The 20090-nt window shown below is 33.3% G+C and overlaps 3 protein-coding genes across 3 annotated transcripts; all 3 read left to right on the top strand.

Moving 5' to 3' along the window:
- Positions 1–5745: 5745 nt before the first annotated feature.
- Positions 5746–8401, top strand: LOC139844171 (uncharacterized). Its single transcript, XM_071834377.1, has 5 exons — positions 5746–5915; positions 6920–7034; positions 7588–7677; positions 7888–7986; positions 8078–8401. Exons 1-5 carry the CDS (start codon positions 5848–5850, stop codon positions 8177–8179), a joined length of 474 nt encoding a protein of 157 aa, XP_071690478.1. The 5' UTR covers positions 5746–5847; the 3' UTR covers positions 8180–8401.
- A 2415-nt stretch (positions 8402–10816) lies between these two features.
- Positions 10817–11954, top strand: LOC139841327 (enoyl-CoA delta isomerase 2, peroxisomal-like). Its single transcript, XM_071831550.1, has one exon. The coding sequence runs from the start codon at positions 10994–10996 to the stop codon at positions 11717–11719; it is 726 nt and encodes a 241-aa protein (XP_071687651.1). The 5' UTR covers positions 10817–10993; the 3' UTR covers positions 11720–11954.
- A 1211-nt stretch (positions 11955–13165) lies between these two features.
- Positions 13166–19466, top strand: LOC139840758 (DNA repair protein RAD5B-like). The gene is made up of 18 exons (XM_071831004.1): positions 13166–13840; positions 13939–14072; positions 14161–14296; positions 14396–14449; positions 15108–15257; positions 15346–15497; positions 15598–15682; positions 15785–15970; positions 16311–16454; positions 16556–16708; positions 16806–16873; positions 16953–17075; positions 17190–17289; positions 17370–17482; positions 17569–18136; positions 18435–18506; positions 18614–18712; positions 19242–19466. Exons 1-18 carry the CDS (start codon positions 13166–13168, stop codon positions 19362–19364), a joined length of 3135 nt encoding a protein of 1044 aa, XP_071687105.1. The 3' UTR covers positions 19365–19466.
- The last annotated feature ends 624 nt before the right edge of the window (positions 19467–20090 follow it).

Genomic DNA, 20090 nt, shown 5'->3' with positions numbered 1-20090 from the left:
GCTTGATAGACATTTATTGACCAATATATGTTCTCTAGGTTGAAATCTACGATTATTTGATTTCCGAGTTTCGATCACATTACGATGAACAACTTTATGTGCTGCTAAGGTGAGTTTCATTTGCCTTTTTACCCTTTATATTTTTGGGCTGAGAATACATGCACTTTATTTTAAACGCAATGGATATAAGTACACACTAAATTCTACACCGAGTTTGAACCGAAAATCCCTTAGCTTTGGTAACTAGTAACTGCCGGTCATAAGAACTGGTGGGCGCGAGTAGTTATATATGGATCCATAGGGCTTGACATCCCCGTCTGTTCCAGGTATAGAAACCCTAGCCTGAACTATAAAACAGACATATGCTATTTGAGTTTAGTACACGTTGGTTTGCGTGTATTGTACATGTTGGTTGCATGTATGTTAAAACAGGGGTACTTATTATAACGTTAAAGCTTAGTTACCAGGGTGCTCAATCTTGTAGAATATTTTGATAAACGTTTCTGGATGAAACAACTGAAATCTTGTTATCCACTTTTATATACAGATTATGCGAAACACTAAAACTATGAACTCACCAACCTTTGTGTTGACGTTTGTTAGCATGTTTATTCTCAGGTTCGCTAGAAGTCTTCCGCTGTTTGCTTATATGTGATACAAGCTATGTGCATGGAGTCTTGCATGCTTTATTCAAGAAAACGCTGCATTCACAAAACCATCATCATGTATCCATTTTGACTGCATTGTCAACGGAAGTATTATTGTAAACTATTATTTACGGTGATTGTCTATATGTAGAAATCATCAGATGTCGAAAACCTTAGAATTAAATATTCATTTATGGTATGCCTTTTCAAAAGAATGCAATGTTTACAAAACGTATCATATAGAGGTCAAATACCTCGCAATGAAATCAATGAATGACGTGTTCGTCCATATGGATTTGGAGCGATCGTCACACCTAGGGTGGCACCTTAACACCTCGGCACATCACCCCGAGTGGCATCTTAACACCTCGATGCATCACTCATTAATTTACGGAGTGGTGTCTTAACACCTCGACACTACACTCCTAGGTGGCATCTTAACACCTCGATGCTACACCCGAGTGGCATCTTAACACCTCGATGCTACACTCTTCATGTGAAACATGGTGTCTTAGCACCTCGACACTACACATTTCACGCTACAACAAATAGATACATTATATACATACGCATATAATTATTCCACTCACCTCAAAGTCTTGTGAAAAGATACCCGAGCTTGCAAGACCTCAAAGTAACGTACCTATCATTTTATACACATCATCAAACGCAAACTCAAGTCGGTCAACCAAACCCTTTCACCATTCTAAGCCATTTTGACCCAAGGTGCAATTTCAACCCATTTGCACCCTTAACCCTAAATTGGGTCAACACACACCAAAACCCTAATCATTCGTCGAGATGGGTTTAAAACACATTTAGGTCACAAGGCTAACTCGTTTTCATACTTTCTGGGCCACTTAGGTCATTAAAGACTCATTTGACCCATTTCAAGGTCAACACACCCATTTGGATCATCCATACCCAATAACACCCATTTACATATTATTAAAGTGTTCTAGCAACTAACTAACCAAATTTAAGACTCAAAAGTCCAATTAACACATTCAAACCCTAGGTTAGTCATCAATGAGCCTTCATAACCCATATTCACCCAAAATCCCCAAAATACTAACAAAATGGGTCTTTGGTTCATCACTAGCCCAAACCCTAACCCTTAAAGCAATTAAAGTAAGAAATTGGGTTTTATAACTTACCAACACAATCACCACGTAGCTATCGACTAGATGAACGACTTTATAACTTGCACCAAAACCCGATTCAACCTCTTTCACCCTTTAATGGAGCTCTCTCTCTCTCTCTCAAGGATTGCACTCTCTCACTAGAGTTTAATTGGAGAAGATAAGGTTGTTGGGAATAGAGTGAATGAAGCTCCAAAACTGATCCAAGGTATTAAATTCGGGCTCCAATGTGTTTTGACCAAAATGCCCTCAAAATATCAATTTTAAAAGAAGAGGAGAATCTGTCGCAGACAGATGGCGCGGCGCGCCACTAGGCCGCGCGGCGCGCGACATTGCAATTCAGAATTCTTTCTTGCTTCTAATAAATACAACAAAACCCCGTTTCAAGTATCGTACATTACTCTTATAAACACTACCAATATTCGGGTCTTACATGAGTTATAGGTTTAACCTACATATTATCAAATCATAATAATAGACCACAATATTTTATTTTTATAACACATCTCATATCAGGCATTTCGCAAACTGCATAGAGATAAAAATCATTCATATGTTGAACACCTGGTAACCGACCTTAACAAGATGCATATAGAATATCCCCATCATTCCGGGACTATCATCGGATATAATAAATCAAAGTACTAAAGCATCCGTAACTCGGATGAGGCTTGTTGGGCCAAATAGATCTATCTTTAGGATTCGCATCAATTAGGGGCCATTTCCCTAATTCTTAGGCTACCAAGCTAAAAAGGGGCATATTCGGTTCGATAATCCAACATAGAAAGTATTTTCGATTACTTGTGTCTATTTTGTAAAACTTTATAAAACTGCATGTATTCTCATCCCAAAAAAAAAAAATAGATTTTAAAAGTGGGACTATAACTCACTTTCACAGATTTTTACTTCGTCGGGAAGTAAAACTTGGCCACTGGTCGATTCACGAACCTATAATAAATATGTACATATATATCAAAGTATGTTCAAAATATAATTACAACATTTTTAATAGATTTTGATGTTTTAAGTTTATTAAGTCAGCTGTCCTCGTTAGTAACCTACAACTAGTTGTCCAAAGTTAGATGTACAGAAATAAATTGATATATATTATCTTGAATCAATCCACGACCCAGTGTATACACATCTCAGGCTAGATCACAACTCAAAGTATATATATTTTTGGAATCAACCTCAACTCTGTATAGCTAACTCCAACATTACTGCATATAGAGTGTCTATGGTTGTTCCAAATAATATATACATATGTGTCGATATGATATGTCAAAACATTTGCATACGTGCCTATGGTATCCCAAGATTACATAATATATTAGAATACATGTAATACAATATAAGCTAGCTAGGATATGATTAATATAGATTTGTTACCAATTTTCACGTAGCTACAACAAGAAAAATTATCCAATCTTGTTTTACCCATAACTTCTTCGTTTTAAATCCGTTTTGAGTGAATCAAATTGCTATGGTTTCATATTGAACTTAAGTTTATGAATCTAAACAGAAAAAGTATAAGTTTATAGTCAGAAATACAGGTTACAAGTCGTTTTTGTAAAGGTAGTCATTTCAGTCGAAAGAACGACGTCTAGATGACCATTTTGAAAAACATACTTCTACTTTGAGTTTAACCACGATTTTTGGATATAGTTTCATGTTCATAAGAAAAATCATTTTTCCAGAAGAACAACTTTTAAATCAAAGTTTATCATAGTTTTTAATTAACTAACCCAAAACAGCCTGCGGTGTTACTACGACGGCGTATATCCGGTTTTACGGTGTTTTTCGTGTTTCCCGGTTTTAATTCATTAAGTTAGCATATCATATAGATATAGAACATGTGTTTAGTTGATTTTAAAAGTCAAGTTAGAAGGATTAACTTTTGTTTGCGAACAAGTTTAGAATTAACTAAACTATGTTCTAGTGATTTCAAGTTTAAACCTTCGAATAAGGTAGTTTTATATATATGAATCGAATGATGTTATGAACATCATTACTACCTCAAGTTTAGTAGGTAAACCTACTGGAAGTGACAAGAAATGATCTAGCTTCAAAGGATCTTGGATGGCTTGAAAGTTCTTGAAGCAGAATCATGACACGAAAACAAGTTCAAGTAAGATTATCACTCGAATTAAGATAGTTATAGTTATAGGAATTGAATCAAAGTTTGTATATGAGTATTACCTTGATTTAGAATGATATCTTACTGTAAACAACAAGGATTTCTTGAGGTTGGATGATCACTTTACAAGATTGGAAGTGAGCTAGTAAACTTGGAAGTATTCTTGATTTTATGAAACTAGAACTTGTAGAATTTATGAAGAACACTTAGAACTTGAAGATAGAACTTGAGAGAGATCACTTAGATGAAGAAAATTGAAGAATGAAAGTGTTTGTAGGTGTTTTTGGTCGTTGGTATATGGATTAGATATAAAGGATATGTAATTTTGTTTACATGTAAATAAGTCATGAATGATTACTAATATTTTTGTAATTTTATGAGATATTTCATACTAGTTGCCAAATGATGGTTCCCACATGTGTCAGTGACTCGCATGGGCTGCTGAGAGCTGATCATTGGAGTGTATATACCAATAGTACATACATCTAAAAGCTGTGTATTGTACGAGTACGAATACGGGTGCATACGAGTAGAATTGTTGATGAAACTGAACGAGGATGTAATTGTAAGCATTTTTGTTAAGTAGAAGTATTTTGATAAGTGTCTTGAAGTCTTTCAAAAGTGTATGAATACATATTAAAACACTATATGTATATACATTTTAACTGAGTCGTTAAGTCATCGTTAGTCGTTACATGTAAATGTTGTTTTGAAACCTTTAGGTTAACGATCTTGTTAAATGTTGTTAACCCATTGTTTATTATATCTAAAGAGATGTTAAATTATTACATTATCATGATATTATGATATATTAATATATCTTAGTATGATATATATACAGTTAAATGTTGTTACAACGATAATCGTTACATATATGCCTCGTTTCGAAATCATTAAGTTAGTAGTCTTGTTTTTACATATGTAGTTCATTGTTAATACACTTAATGACATGTTTACTTATCATTTATCATGATTAAACATAGTGTATCAATATCTTAATTTGATTCATATGTATTTAGTAAGACGTTGTTATAACGATAATCGTTATATATATCGTTTCGAGTTTCTTAATTCAATAAACTCAATTTTATGTATATACCTCATTGTTAAAATACCTAATGAGATACTTACTTATCATAATATCATGTTAACTATATATATAATCATATATATGTCATCATATAGTTTTTACAAGTTTTAACGTTCGTGAATCACCGGTCAACTTGGGTGGTCAATTGTCTATATGAAACATATTTCAATTAATCAAGTCTTAACAAGTTTGATTGCTTAACATGTTGGAAACACTTAATCATGTAAATAACAATTTCATTTAATATATATAAACATGGAAAAGTTCGGGTCACTACACCATCCCTAACTCCTTCCGTCCTAAAAAAACAGTCATATTTGACTTTTTGTTAAATTTAAGATATAGTAATGAATTGTCTAATTTTCTCTTCATTTAATGTAGTTATAAAAAATAACTAATAAATTAATTGATATATTTAAAGTTAAATTTCTAAAATTAAAAAGGATATAATTGAAACTTTAACGATATTTAGTGAATATTTAGAGGAAGGGACAATAATTTTGGGACAAATCAAAATCGAAAGACCGAGTATCAATTACAAAATTCCCTTAGAATATATATTGTTGCTCAAAAAAAAAAAAAATTACTGTACTAAATTGATATAAAGGGAGAATTAGGTAATTAACCATTGATTGATAGAGTTCCTTTTCAAATTGCAACAAGTCTAAGGTACGGAGTGTAATAAATAGCCCTTCCCCAAGTCCTAAAACAACCAAACTAACCAACCAAACCAAACCACACTTTGTTTGGTTTCTTTCATCGGGTTCCGACCATCATCATCATCTGCCTATATCAGACAATAAACACAAACACTCGATTCAACTAAATTAAATGGGTTTTTTCTCCTTCCTTGGAAGGCTTCTCTTTGCATCCCTTTTCATCCTTTCAGCTTGGCAAATGTACGTATATTTCTCTATTTAGACCTACATATTTATCTGATGAAATAAATCAAATTAAATCGTACAATATAATAATTAACAATGTATAAGATTACACATCCCTAGATCTACAATTGCTTAGATTTGATTTGTGTACTATCATATCTGATTAGGTTATATATTGTCATCGTTTTGTCCCCTTTTTTTGTTATTTCAAAAATCGTTAGTTTGTTGATTGTGTATTTAAACGATCGATCCAGGTGTAGAAACTGCTCACTAGACCTAGGGTTGCATTAGATGAAATTAAATTTATATTATTTGAAGCTATATGATAGAAAAATCTAAAATTCATACAAATTTTATGTTGTAGCTACATTTTTTTGTGTAGTGTGACGTCGCACCATGTTTGTATTATATTGCTATTATTATTGTTAGTACGAGATGTTTTGCTGAACTTCTTTTTAATTGTTTACGGGCTTATGAGATTATTACCAAAAACTGATGAGCTTTGTTTTAGCGGCTTAAGCTCTAGATGGTAGCTTATATAAAGTCTGGAAGGTTATAAGTTGTTAAAATTCGCTGAAGTATTCTGTTCAAGTTTTTATAACAACCAATAGCTCAATGCTCATATATGTTCTTACAATATTAGATTCAATCTTCATAATATTACTGTGACTAAATTTCATGTAAAGGCCTTTCGCTAATGATGCATTCTTCCAAGTTTCACAAAATACACCTCTTTTTGCACAAACATGTGATCTTATACGCTTTTCAAATGAAAAAGTATTACATCTCCTGTATGGGGAATGTTTTAATTCAATATTTTTTCTTTGTCAATTAGTTAACGTCAAATAGTGTTGTTAACTTTGAGAAGTATTTCCAGATTTCTGTTACATTTAAATGACCTATTGACGATTAGATACAGATCTTAGAACTACAAAAAAGTTTAGTGTTTGTTCTGAAGTTTAAAGGTCATTTGTTTCTGTTAAAGCCTTTTCACTTATTATTGATTATTGATTGATCAGGTACAATGATTTTGGTGACAATGGGGGCCCCGCTGCTAAGGAACTAGCTCCAAAAATTGCTTCTATTCAGAGATATTTAGTTTCCAAGATTGGAGATGGAGTGCCAAAAATTGATGTAAGTCTAAATTACTTTTGCAAGATTAAGTTATACTAGTGGTGGCAAAATCTAGGGTGGGGTCTGGTTGACTTGTCAACAGTCCTATCTATTTTTTATTTTTATATAAGTATCTTATTATTATTTTTCTATTATTATAAAAAGTGTAATAACCCGTTTGACCTACTCGACTCATGTCTGGTTACATTTTTCGAATTTTAATAAGTTTGACCCATTTTTCCCGCTAGAGATGAATTTTAAACCCGAGTTGACACATTTTTATGTAAATGGGTTGAAGTTACCACTTACCACCTTTAACATAAATCAACCGTTGTACTTGACTAGCGTAGCTAACTAAATGCAAAATTGCAAAGTGAAAATTTCATTTAGCAAGGATTATCCATATTTTATGAACCTATCAACTGTTGATGCAAGAATGACTGACGCTGAGTGGCACTTTTTGCCTAGATTGCTAATTTTGCAAAGGGCGGTGCTTGTCCTATTTTCATAGGGAATATTAGTTTATACATTAAACATTAAATACCAAGTATGATATGATTGCATTAAACACCAGGTTAAGCACGTTGTTTTGGCTTCTATGGCTCTAAAAGGTCTTGGCGGTATCTTGTTTATATTTGGCAGCACCACCGGTGCCTATTTGCTGGTAACAACCTTATTCTTCCATATTCAAATATGAATTTATTGTTACTAATAAGATAAATGCGATGCATCATGATCTACATAATTCAACCATATTGCAGTATTTTGAATGTTTACTCTCACAACCGTCCGTCAGGTTGTTAATAATAATGGGACTTACAAAAAGTTGTATTATTCAAGCTTGTAGCACAATTAATTTTTTTCTCCTTTGCAGATGTATTACCTTATACTTATGACTCCATTGCTACATGACTTCTACAACTTTGAAACTGACGATCCAAAATTCCACGCTTATCTTCCAGATTTCGTGCAGGTTCTATGGTTTATATGTTGTTAAGCTCTAATAATTAACAAAATTTGTTTTTTTTTGTTTTTTTAATCGGAGTTAGTTGCCATTGTTGCAGAGTGTTGCTCTGTTTGGTGCAATTCTGTTTTTCATTGGAATGAAGAATGTGCTCCCGAGGAAAGTAATCAAAAAGAAGCCTCTAAAAACTAAGACAACTTAGACTCCCTTACGAAAGGATTGAATTGGTCGATGGTACTTAATAGTTCTTCTAGATTCTAGAACGTGCTTCCAAGGTTGAGATTCTAGAACGTTTTTGGTTCATTGGTTTTCATTGCAAGTCTCATTTGTTCGTGGTATTGCATTCTTATTTATCAACAACTTTTGATTGGGTACTTTTCTTAACACGTGTAGATGCCCTTTAGTTGGAAATCGTGTTTTTTATTTATTATAAATTGTCTGTGGTTATACTTGAATTGAACAGTATTGGGTGGGTTGTCGCTTAGACATCACTAGAAAACTGCTTGTCTTGAGTAAATGGGTTGAGTCTTTTTTATTTATGTCAACTGTTGAGTACCAGTTGCTTGCACAGTTGCACATATCATCCGTATGGGGCTATAATGCATATGTTGGTTTTGCTATGATGATTTTTTAGTCAAGTACCTGTTGCTTGCATGTATGCACATGTCAATATGTCATATATATGGGGCTACAATGCATAGACTTTGGGTTGCTTTTGGTTGAAAGTATTTCAAAACGAGTGTTAGGCACTTGGGCACAAGAAAACCAAACTTGTTTTGATGATTGGTTATTTTTTGTAAATCACTAGGACGATTTGTGTAATTTACTTGAGAAAAGGGCTACTCGAAAAATCTTGACGATTCAGTAGTATTGGTTCATGATTGATATTTTTTTATTTTCAACGTCACAATGTAGGGTGATGTTATGTACACAATCAATATGTTTTACAGTGTTGTAAAGTACAACACCGTAAAGCATTCTAATTGTGTATATAACAAATTGAAATTGTGTACATATCACTTCCCCACAATGTATTGTACTTTGATTTTGAAAACAAACACATGTGCTTGCACATCATCTCGAACTGAACTCAAATACATCCCAAGACAAATCTAAGTTTTTCTAGCTCACTCGTGAGTCGTGGATGAACTTAGATTTTTTATATTACCCTTAACACTTGAACGTTGGCTGAGATGCATTAATTCAAACACCTTGAGACATATAACCCCTTTAAATATTAGTATATTTCTTAACAATCAGAATTTTATGGCTGGCTTTATAGACGTCGTGAAGATAGTAGAATTAAATTTCTATGGGTTTTAATTTCTGCATAGAATTTAAAATGTCATAATAAGTCTAAGTCAGAGTGCTGTATGGCTATCAAGACATGGCCGACATAGTTTGTGGGCACTAATTGGGTTGGCTCTCTTCGGTTGACCCTTTTTATACCTAAATCAAAAACTCAAACCAACATAAAAAATGCGTATGAATTTTTGTTTGGGGAGTGGTTGATAGTGACTTTCAACTCACCTACAATGCCAAAAAACTACTCCATTTTTTGTTGTCTACAGATAACTTATTATGTCATATATACAAGTATTTTATAACTTTTTGTGTTCAAATATGTCCTCCTATAGCCTTGATGAGGCGTTAAGACCTATTGTATAGGCATTGTGCAACGACGTTTGGTGCCTAGGTGGCAACCAAGCAATGCCAGCGTCCGTATTGTGACGTTGGATTGAGGCATTTTATGGGGTTGGTTGGAATTCAACACCAAAACCGACAAGTGTTGGTTTGTTTGTATTATTTTTTTATTCATTTTAGAAATATTATTGTTATTCCTTTTTAATAGTTAACCAATTGAATTTTAACAAATTATCACAATACTCCTAACTCACACCAAAACTAACACTACCAATACTCCACACCAAAAACTAACACCAAAAACTAACACATCATACTTATCAAAAAATGAAAAAAAACAACCAACACCACACACAACTACAAATGGTCTAATATGCTTTGAAACTTGTCGTGCAATTTAGACATTAATGGCACCTTATTTAGAGCATCATATGCGCAAAAAAATGGGTGAGCAATTAATACATACACCATCAGGCATTAACGTGTTTACAGAGTCCACATATCAGATACAACTTTCTTATTAGGTTATGGTAATGGTAATACTATTCTTATTAATCACATAACGCCTACAATTAACATTGTATCATTTGGCTGTATTCTCGAGATTTATTTAGGATGGAAAGGAGAGGAGATTGATGGTTTAAAAAATAACAGCGATTCTCGAGTTTTAAATTTCAGCGTAAATGAGAGGAAAGGAGATGATTAGGAAGGATAGTACCTTTAGATTTTCTCACCAAAACTCTCCGCCCATATTTGGGCGGATTGAGAAGGATAGTAAAATACTCTCATCTCCTTTCTTCTCCACTCTTTTCCGCTAAAAGAAAAACTTGAGAATATAACCTAATATCCATAACATGTTACATCATTATCAAATATACTCACCTAAATTAATTAATTAATACAATATATCACTACCTAATTAATTAATACAATAGTGCCAAATATTGGCTTTGGCGCTAGTTTAGCGCTAGCGATACGAGCAATCTAATGTGTTGCACCGTATAATTTATCACTTTGTCCATTATTGGAGATGTTTGGTGTGAGGGGTGTTAGAGGTAGTAGTGTAAGGGCAATTTAGTTATTTTGTATGGCTTCAACATATATGAAAACATATGGTTAGTCGTTGTTAAAAAAAAAAAAAAAAATTGATATTTAAGGGTTTAACTGTTCATCACCTTTGTCTATTGGGGGTAAGGGATGAATTTGTAGTTTGGTGACTAATAAATCCTAGTTATAGTATGCCGTTTATGACTAATAACAAAATTGTGTATTATATACTTAAGCACTACTATTATATCAGCATATATATATATATATTATCCAATTAAATTGAAAGGAATCAACACCACATATCTAAATTCCGACCGGCAACATGTGCACGCTAGAAAAACGCGGCAACATCTTCTTCTTAACACTAACCGGCGCCGATGATCACCGTCTAAATCCAACTCTCATCTCCTCAATCCGCTCATCTCTTTCCAAAGTCAAATCTCAGTCAACTCGCGGCAGCGTCCTCATCACCGTCGCCGAGGGCAAATTCTTCTCCAACGGTTTGGATATCGCCTGGGCTAAATCATCCTCCGGCGGATCCCCTTCGGAAGCCGTCAACCTCCTCCGTCACATGATAAATCTATTCAAAGGCGTCGTCGCAGATCTAATTTCCTTACCGATGCCAACGATCGCGGCGGTTACTGGCCACGCTGCAGCAGGCGGAATGTTACTCGCGATGAGTCACGATTACGTCATGATGAAGCGTGATCGAGCTGTCTTGTATATGAGTGAGCTTGATTTAGGGATGACGTTACCGGAGTTTTGCATAGCGTTAGTAAGGTCAAAGGCGTCAACGCCGGAGGTCATGCGAGATGTATTGTTGCGTGGTATGAGAGTGAAAGCGGATGATGCGGTGGCTAAAGGTTTGATTGATTCGGCGCATGATAGTGCGGAGAAGGCAGTTGAGGCTGCTGTACGCATGGGTGATGAATTGGCTAAACGGAATTGGGACGGTGAAGTTTACGGTGAAATACGGAAGTCGTTAAATCCAGAGTTAATTAACCTACTCGGGTTAACCAGTAAGGAGCTTGTGAAAACTAGGCTTTAGAAATTATGAAGGGGTGAATTTGTTGATTTGGAAATTTGTAAGGTCGTGTTTGTTGTTTAGGTGTACTTCTTGGGGTGTAGTTGTATGGTTATTCTAATACGGGATAGGGTTGTTCGTTAAACAGTTTCAACTTCCAACCTAAAATTCATACAAATTCAAACTATAGTAAAATATACTCCGTAATAAAATATAATGAACGAATATAAATATAATGAATTGTAGTTTATGTTTTATTGATTTTGCGAATTACTGTATCATATTCCATTTCTATTCTATTTATGCATAAAACTATACTTAACAAAACATTAAGATTTACAAACTTAAAATAACATGTTTAAATAACCCTTTATTTAATTAATCAATTTATTACTATCTTATACTCCGTATAAGATAATAATCAAAATGTCATAAATAGTTTTTTTTTAAATTAAAAATAATTCAAAAGAAAAAGAAAATTCTAAAATACCTTGATGATATCATGTATTAAATTATTTATATTTAATAGAAAATACGAAATGTCAAATAAAAAAATTTATTTTTTATAATAATTAAATGTTACATATTGGGGTCTGTAAACAAGTTTTTACAGTATTTTTGCACGTTTCAAATTGTACTACGTATCTCGTAATAATCTTTACAGTTTTCAACTTTTATAATTTTCAACTTCCCCATTTTCTTATCATAATCATCTTCGAAATGGTAAATCACATAAAAACCCTAACCAAAATCATTTATACAGATGATTAAATTCTAACATATGTCTTGGTCCTTTCATATTCTCCCCTACTCTAACAGAGATAGATCGAGGTACCTCCATCTCCTAACTATAATATATCTGTTTTACTCTTTAATCTCTATCGATTTCTCTTAAATCTGCATCTTCTAAATCCAGATCATCTTCACAGTTTTAAATCGGCATGTTTGATTAACTATTCATCAAGTATTGATTCAAGTACCAAAGATTATGTCGATCTTGATGATATGGACGCTTCTTCACAGGTATCATCAAAGATTGTCTTTTTATTTATTTTTTGTACTAAATTTAATGTGGATTACTTGAATCAGATCTTGATTTTTCTTAATAAAATAGTTTAATACGAGTAGTTTATTAGGATGGAATTATATTATGAAGTTATTCATGTTTTGGGAAAAAAAAAAAAAAAAAAAGGGGGTTACGCATACGAATTAAGAATTAAAAATAATGTTTTTTTTTTTCTTTTACAAAAGTGAAACTAAATGGCTTCCTAAGTTCCTATTATATCCTCTATTTTTACCTTACAGTCAATTAAAATTTACGCTCCATAAAACGCCCGGGAACCTTTTAACGAATTTAATATATCTCGCGCCAAAAATCCCAAATACGTCTATTTATCAGCTAATTTCCACATTCCATTTTCATCATTTCAATTAATTCTCTTAAAAACTTGGTAACCCTAATTAAGCGATATGGAGGCACCGATTTATACACAGGACAATCCAATCGACCTTACTCTTTCACCACCTCCAAAACCCCCAAAAATGTCGGTCAATTCGCCTGAAATTCCCGTCATCCGCACAGTTACAAGCACCGGTGGGACCCGAGTTTCGACCACACACGCGATCAAACAAGAAGTAAAAGAAGAAACAGGTACGGATTGTTCAAAAACTCTAAATCCTAAAATGTCATTTTCGGAGTATCTAGAATCAACAAATACTAGGGTTTTATCCAAACATGACCCGGAGTATACTGATTATATTAAAAAAGAAGCTGTCGATGAATCTGAACCTGTTTACGATGCCGAACCGATCTCCGTCTCTGTTAAACCGGTTAACTCGGTTAAGTCGATTAACCCGGTTAAACCAGTGAAATCGACCGGTTGTGGAGTGAGTGTAAAGAAAGAGAATCAAAAGGTTGTTGGAGTTGTTGAAAATGGTGATTTTGAAGAGGAAGCTGATTGGTTGTTAGTTGGAAGGACTATGATTACTGGGCTTTCGACAACGAAAGGGCGAAAATTAGAAGATAATGAAATTGTTCATTTTGCATTTCCTGATAGTGATTTGAGAAGTAATAAAGGTGGGTATTGGATTAGTACTAAAGCTTCTTCTGGGATTGTTAGGTTTTCTACTAAAAGATCCGGAGAGGTAATTATATATAATTAGTTAGATTAAATTTAATTTCAATTACAATGTTTGGGTGAATTATATTATATAATTGTATGATTGTGTTTATTTAATTGCAGATTGGTAGGCTTCCAATGGAATGGTCAAAGTGTTTAATTCCGCTTGTTAAATCGAAAAAGGTGAAGGTACTTGGTAGATGTGTGGCTGCACCTGTGAATTTAAGTTTGATGGAAGAGATAATGCTTTATATAAGGTATATTATAAAGTTTTTTTTTTTGGTTGGGGCTTGTGATTATGGTTGGATATTAGTTAATAACGGTTGTGTGTGTGTTGTTTGGCAGTTTTTATATTCATCATTCAATACTTACTGATGATGGGAAAGCTACTTGGAAGCTTGATTCTTCATCGAATATTGACTCCACAATTTATCCACTTTTGACTTTGTTTAAGCTGCTGAAAAAGGATCCATTTCAAAAAGTAATTATCTTTATTTAAAGTTTAGATCTTTTATAGTTTTAGTTCATGAGATTTTTGTTTATTGAGATAATGTTTTGTTGATAATTGTTTTATAATCAGGCTGAATTCACACCAGAGGATCTTGATTCTCGTAAACGTGGCCTAGCTCTTGAAGTATGTTTTCTTCATTGTTTTGTCTGTTTTTACTTTCAGCTATATTGTTTCTTAAAATTAGCATATACAGTAGGATTAAATGTGATGCTTAGGGTGCGTTTGTTTGCCTCTTAATGGGATGTTTCAATGTTGAATGCTTAACCATTCAGCATTCAGTGTCTGAATCACATACGGGGTTGAAAGGTTCAGAATTCATTGCTGAATCATTCAGAGATGATGAAACACTTTTTTAACCATTAATAGCCTAAATTTTCTGTAATTTTCTTCTCAAATATAATTATGAACACTTTAACTAATAAGTATATTGAATAGTTTGATAAGTTAATTTTACTTAGTTTATATCGTTCATTCTAAATGATTATCAAACAACTTATTTTAATTCAGAACAAACCTTATTCAGAGCCTTTGAATCATTCATATTCTAAAACCATTCAGCGCTAAATTATTCAGTTTTATTAAACGCAACCTTAATTGGTTTTGAACACCATACTTTTGTATATATTTATAGTTAATAATGGTCAAATGACTAATCAAATCATATTGGTCAAGTGCATCACAACTAACTACCTTATAATTTGTGTACTTGTTCCAACATATGAATGAATAAGATATAAACTGACGTCAATTTTTTAATAAATATCAACTGTATTTTTTCCAGAGTGATGCAAATGAAGCTGTATCAGCACTACCTGTAGGAAAGCGGCGAAAGGGTGAAACAATGCTTTTAGAACCCAACAAAGATGCTCAAGTTATTAATGAATCATCATTAAACAAGCTTGTTGGTGCTGCTGATATGTACAACTTAAAGGTACAATAAATTAATCAATTTACAAATACTACTATTATTCAAATTATATGTATCAAAACCCGATCATAAAGCTGTCATCTTTTTGTAGGAAATGGAGCCTCCAATGACACTTACATGTGATTTAAGACCATACCAAAAACAGGCTCTTCACTGGATGACAGAATCAGAAAAAGGTGTAGATGTTGAGAAAGCTGAAGAAACACTCCATCCATGTTGGGCAGCATATCGTATATGCGATGAGTATGATATTTCTTATATATAATGTCATTTATTAATTGTGATGAAATGGTATTATGATACAGTTCTGATTTACCTTTCATTCTTACTGTGATATAAACAGAAGGTCAACTGCAATTTATGTAAATATATTCTCTGGAGAAGCAACTACCAAATTCCCTAAAGCAACACAGACGGCTAGAGGAGGAGTAAGTTTTTTACTTTCTAACATGTTTTAAGGTTCACTGATTAAGTATTATACATGATTAATAACTGATAATAATTTTTAATGATTTTATCAAATTGTGCAGATTTTAGCAGATGCAATGGGACTAGGTAAAACTGTGATGACCATTTCTTTGATCCTTGCAAGACCAGGCAAAGGAATTACCGATACCGAAGATTTAAAGAGAGAATATGACGAAAAAGTTGTTACTCGTAGACCAAGAGGTGGAACACTCATTGTTTGTCCTATGGCTTTGCTGAGTCAATGGAAGGTTGGATTTTTAGATTGTTGACTAAAGTTGACTTAAATTATGCTACTTATTTGTAGGGTTGTAAATGAGCTGAGCTACTTGTGAGCTATTTGAGCTCATCTTGAGTTGAGCTCTAGCTTTTGACATATATCATGAGCTAAGCTTGAGCAAAAATCTAAGGCTTGAACTGAGCTTGAGCTTTTAAAAATTAAATGATCCGAGCTCTAAAACTATCAAGTTTGAGCTTGGATCGTCCTGTTTACACCCCTACTCGTTTGTGCATTTGGTCATTTGTGAAGTGAAAAATGCTAAGTTATTTTTTTTCACCTTGGAAATGAATATGATTATTCTTTTATTGTAGGATGAGCTTGAAACACATTCTACACCGAACAGTTTATCTGTTTTTGTTCATTATGGTGGGGATAGGAGTAATGACCCGAAAGTGATCGCTGAACCTACTGTTGTCTTGACAACTTATGGTGTTCTCTCTGCATCCTATAAAAGTGTAATCCATCTTCTTACTCATTCTAAATAAACCTTTATTCACATTGTATTATTTATATTTATAATTTATAATAATTAAAATAATGTGAAATATTTTTTCAGCATGGAGAAAATAGTATCTTTCAAAAAGTAGATTGGCATAGAGTGGTGTTAGATGAAGCACATACAATTAAGGCTTCAAAAAGCCAGTGTGCTCAAGCTGCCTTTGCATTGTCTGCATACTGCCGCTGGTGTCTTACTGGTACACCTCTTCAGGTAATCTCACCATCAAGATTGTTTATTTTGTCCCAATGTCTTCGATATTTAGTTTACTTACAGATCATGCACCGTTTGTAATTCTTTTTTTATACAGAACAATTTGGAAGACCTGTACAGTCTTCTATGTTTCTTGCATGTTGAGCCATGGTGCAACTGGGCCTGGTAAATAGTTAGCTTGAAAATGATCTGATTGCACAATTTATGGCACTTTTTTCTTATTGTATATTTTTTCAATTGATAGGTGGAACAAGCTAATCCAAAGGCCTTATGAGAATGGTGATCACAGAGGGCTAAAGCTTGTTAAAGCCATATTAAGGCCACTCATGTTGAGGAGAACAAAAGATACAAAAGATAAAGAAGGAAGGTGTGTCTTAAATCCCATTAACCATTCACCGTTTGCGAATTGTGTGAGTTGAATTTACGATTTCGTGATTTTATACCAGCACCCTTAAACATTGTTAAAAAATGTGTTATTCAGGCCAATACTTGTTCTTCCACCAACTGACATCCAAGTTACTGAATGTGAACAATCAGAAGCTGAACATGATTTCTACGATGCTCTTTTCAAGAGATCCAAAGTAGGTTTCGATCATTTCAATACCATAAATATAATGTTAAGGAACACATGTCTCATTAACTTCTTTTTATTTCAAAACAGGTCCAATTCGATCAGTTTGTAGCACAAGGCAAAGTTCTTCACAACTATGCTAATATCCTTGAACTCCTACTTAGATTAAGACAGTGTTGCAATCACCCGTTTCTTGTTATGAGGTCAGAATTCATTTTTTACCAAACAAGATACAATTTTTACACTTGCTTAACTAAAACTTATGCTTATGTTATATCTGTATGCACAGCCGAGGCGATTCACAACAGTTTTCGGATCTAAACAAACTGGCAAGAAGATTTCTTGATAATAATCTTGATTCATCTGCCCCGAATCCCAGTAAAGCTTATATAGAAGAAGTTGTTGATGGATTACGAAAAGGTGAAAACACTGAGTGTCCTATATGTCTCGAGTCTGCAGATGATCCCGTGCTTACACCGTGTGCTCATATGATGTGTAGAGAGTGTCTTTTATCGAGTTGGAGAAACCCGGCGTACGGTTTATGCCCGATTTGTAGGCAAAATTTAAGAAAAACTGATCTTATTTCGTGCCCGACTGACAGTAAGTTTCGAGTTGATGTTGAGAAGAACTGGAAAGAATCTTCGAAGGTTTCGAAGCTTCTAGAATGTTTGGAAAGTACAAGGAAAAAAGGGAATGGAGAGAAAAGTATTGTTTTTAGTCAGTGGACTTCATTTTTGGATCTTGTTGAGATTCCATTAAAGAGGAGAAATATTGGTTTTTTGAGATTTGATGGAAGTTTGTCTCAGAAAAATAGAGAGAAGACTTTGAGGGAATTCAATGAAACTACTGATAAAATGGTAAGTAAAATAATTTGGTTAATTAATTTGCTTTGATTATGATGATTCAATTTATTAAAGTTTCTTTACCATTTGGAGTTAAAAAGACTTTAAAAGACTACCATAATGGTCTTTGGGTAGCCTAATTGCAGTCTGGAACAAAATATTTTACCTTTTTTACATTTGTTATAATGACACTTTTGCAAAATTAGATTAAAGAGACTTTTGCTTATGTAAAGTTAGAGTCTTGTGGGGTAGAATGGACTTTTTGAGTTAGGTTTGTTAATTAAATTAATTAAATTTTGATTACTTCTTCTAGGTGCTGTTAATGTCTTTAAAAGCCGGTGGAGTTGGTCTGAACTTGACTGCAGCTTCTAATGTTTTTCTCATGGTATGTTCTCGTTTTGACTTTTATAAGGTTCATTTGACTTTTCTTATTTAGTCAATTTGATTCTTGTTTTGCTTACATGACTCATGTAATGGTGCAAATTTGTGTAGGATCCATGGTGGAATCCTGCAGTAGAGGAGCAGGCGATAATGAGGATTCACCGTATCGGTCAAAAGCGAACTGTCTGTGTTAGAAGATTCATTGTGAAGGTGAGAATATACCATTTTAATCTGAAATTTGTTTTTTGAATTTGGTTTTAAATGGTACTTTAATTTAATGGATACCACTGAATTACTCAAATTTCAACAAAACCATTTTTTTGATAAGTATTTAAATATCTTTTTTTTGGAGGTTAAAGCCAAAGTCAAACCTTTTTCTGCCTAACATATTAAAAATTGAGGCTACTAGTTTTTGAATATTTGAATATACATGGTCTTTAACACCTGCCCAAATGTAATTTAATTAATGTATAAATTTAAAAAATTATTTATTGACTTTATATTTTTCCTCAAAAAGAAACTCAATTTGTTGAGCTGACCAACAACTTCCAATTTTTAGTCCACATGGTCTCAATCTTATTACCAGTCTTTAAAACATACTAGTATAAACCTATTGATTGTTTATGCAACACTTTCTTTCCTGAAGTGATTACTAAATATGTTTTAATCATTCAAAAGAGACTTTGACTTTTTTATATTATTTAAATTTGACTTTTGTAATTTGATTGAAAATGTGTAGGATACTGTTGAGGAACGTATGCAACAAGTTCAGGCAAGGAAGCAACGGATGATTGCTGGAGCTCTTACCGATGAGGAAGTCCGATCTGCTCGACTTGAAGAACTTAAGATGCTCTTTAGATAGATGATTTTAAGTCCTTAAAATGTTTTTTGAAATGTTTTTTTAAGTCCTTGATGACATGGTTTATGCCTTTTGGAGTCTAGTATTGTGTATTCTTTTTTTGTTTTACCACTCCATTTTTGTAAATTGGCATAATTACATTATTATCTCAACCATTTCATTTTCTTGTTTATGTTTATGCTTGGAAGTGTTTACTTAAAGTTTTTTTTAGGCGAAAACAGTACACATTCAAGTTTAGAGAACTAATAATGTAGTCTTAAAACGACATTGACATGGTTACATGTTTAATGGAACGAGGCTTAATAATATAAGGATTGAGAGAAGGCCACGTTTATGAAGCATTACGTACATCATGAGGACAAACGGGTAACATGAGAATCAACATCCGATTAGTGACACGTGGGTGGTGCTTGAACATTAAGTTACTACAGCCGTTGGATTGTTGATACGAGTCAAAGATACAGGGAATATATTTACTAATTATAGATCATATTTAAGACTCGAATATGTAATAGGTTTCATAAATATTATTGGTTTATAACTTTTCAAGGATCTTATATTGTTTGGCACTTTGGCTTGGCTCGGCTAGACTTCATGTCATAATTAACTCAAACATGAATACATGATTTTGGAATTGTTTAGGGCCATGTGTTAGAATATGAGGACTTTTTTTTTTTTTTTCAAAGGCAAGCTTGCATCGGCGTATCATTTATTTCAACGACACTCATT

The sequence above is a fragment of the Rutidosis leptorrhynchoides genome, chromosome 4, assembly GCF_046630445.1.
Source record: "Rutidosis leptorrhynchoides isolate AG116_Rl617_1_P2 chromosome 4, CSIRO_AGI_Rlap_v1, whole genome shotgun sequence".
In the NCBI taxonomy this organism is placed as follows: Eukaryota; Viridiplantae; Streptophyta; class Magnoliopsida; order Asterales; family Asteraceae; genus Rutidosis; species Rutidosis leptorrhynchoides.
The sequence above is the reverse complement of the archived record's forward strand: the minus strand, read 5'-3'. Positions and strand labels throughout refer to the sequence as shown.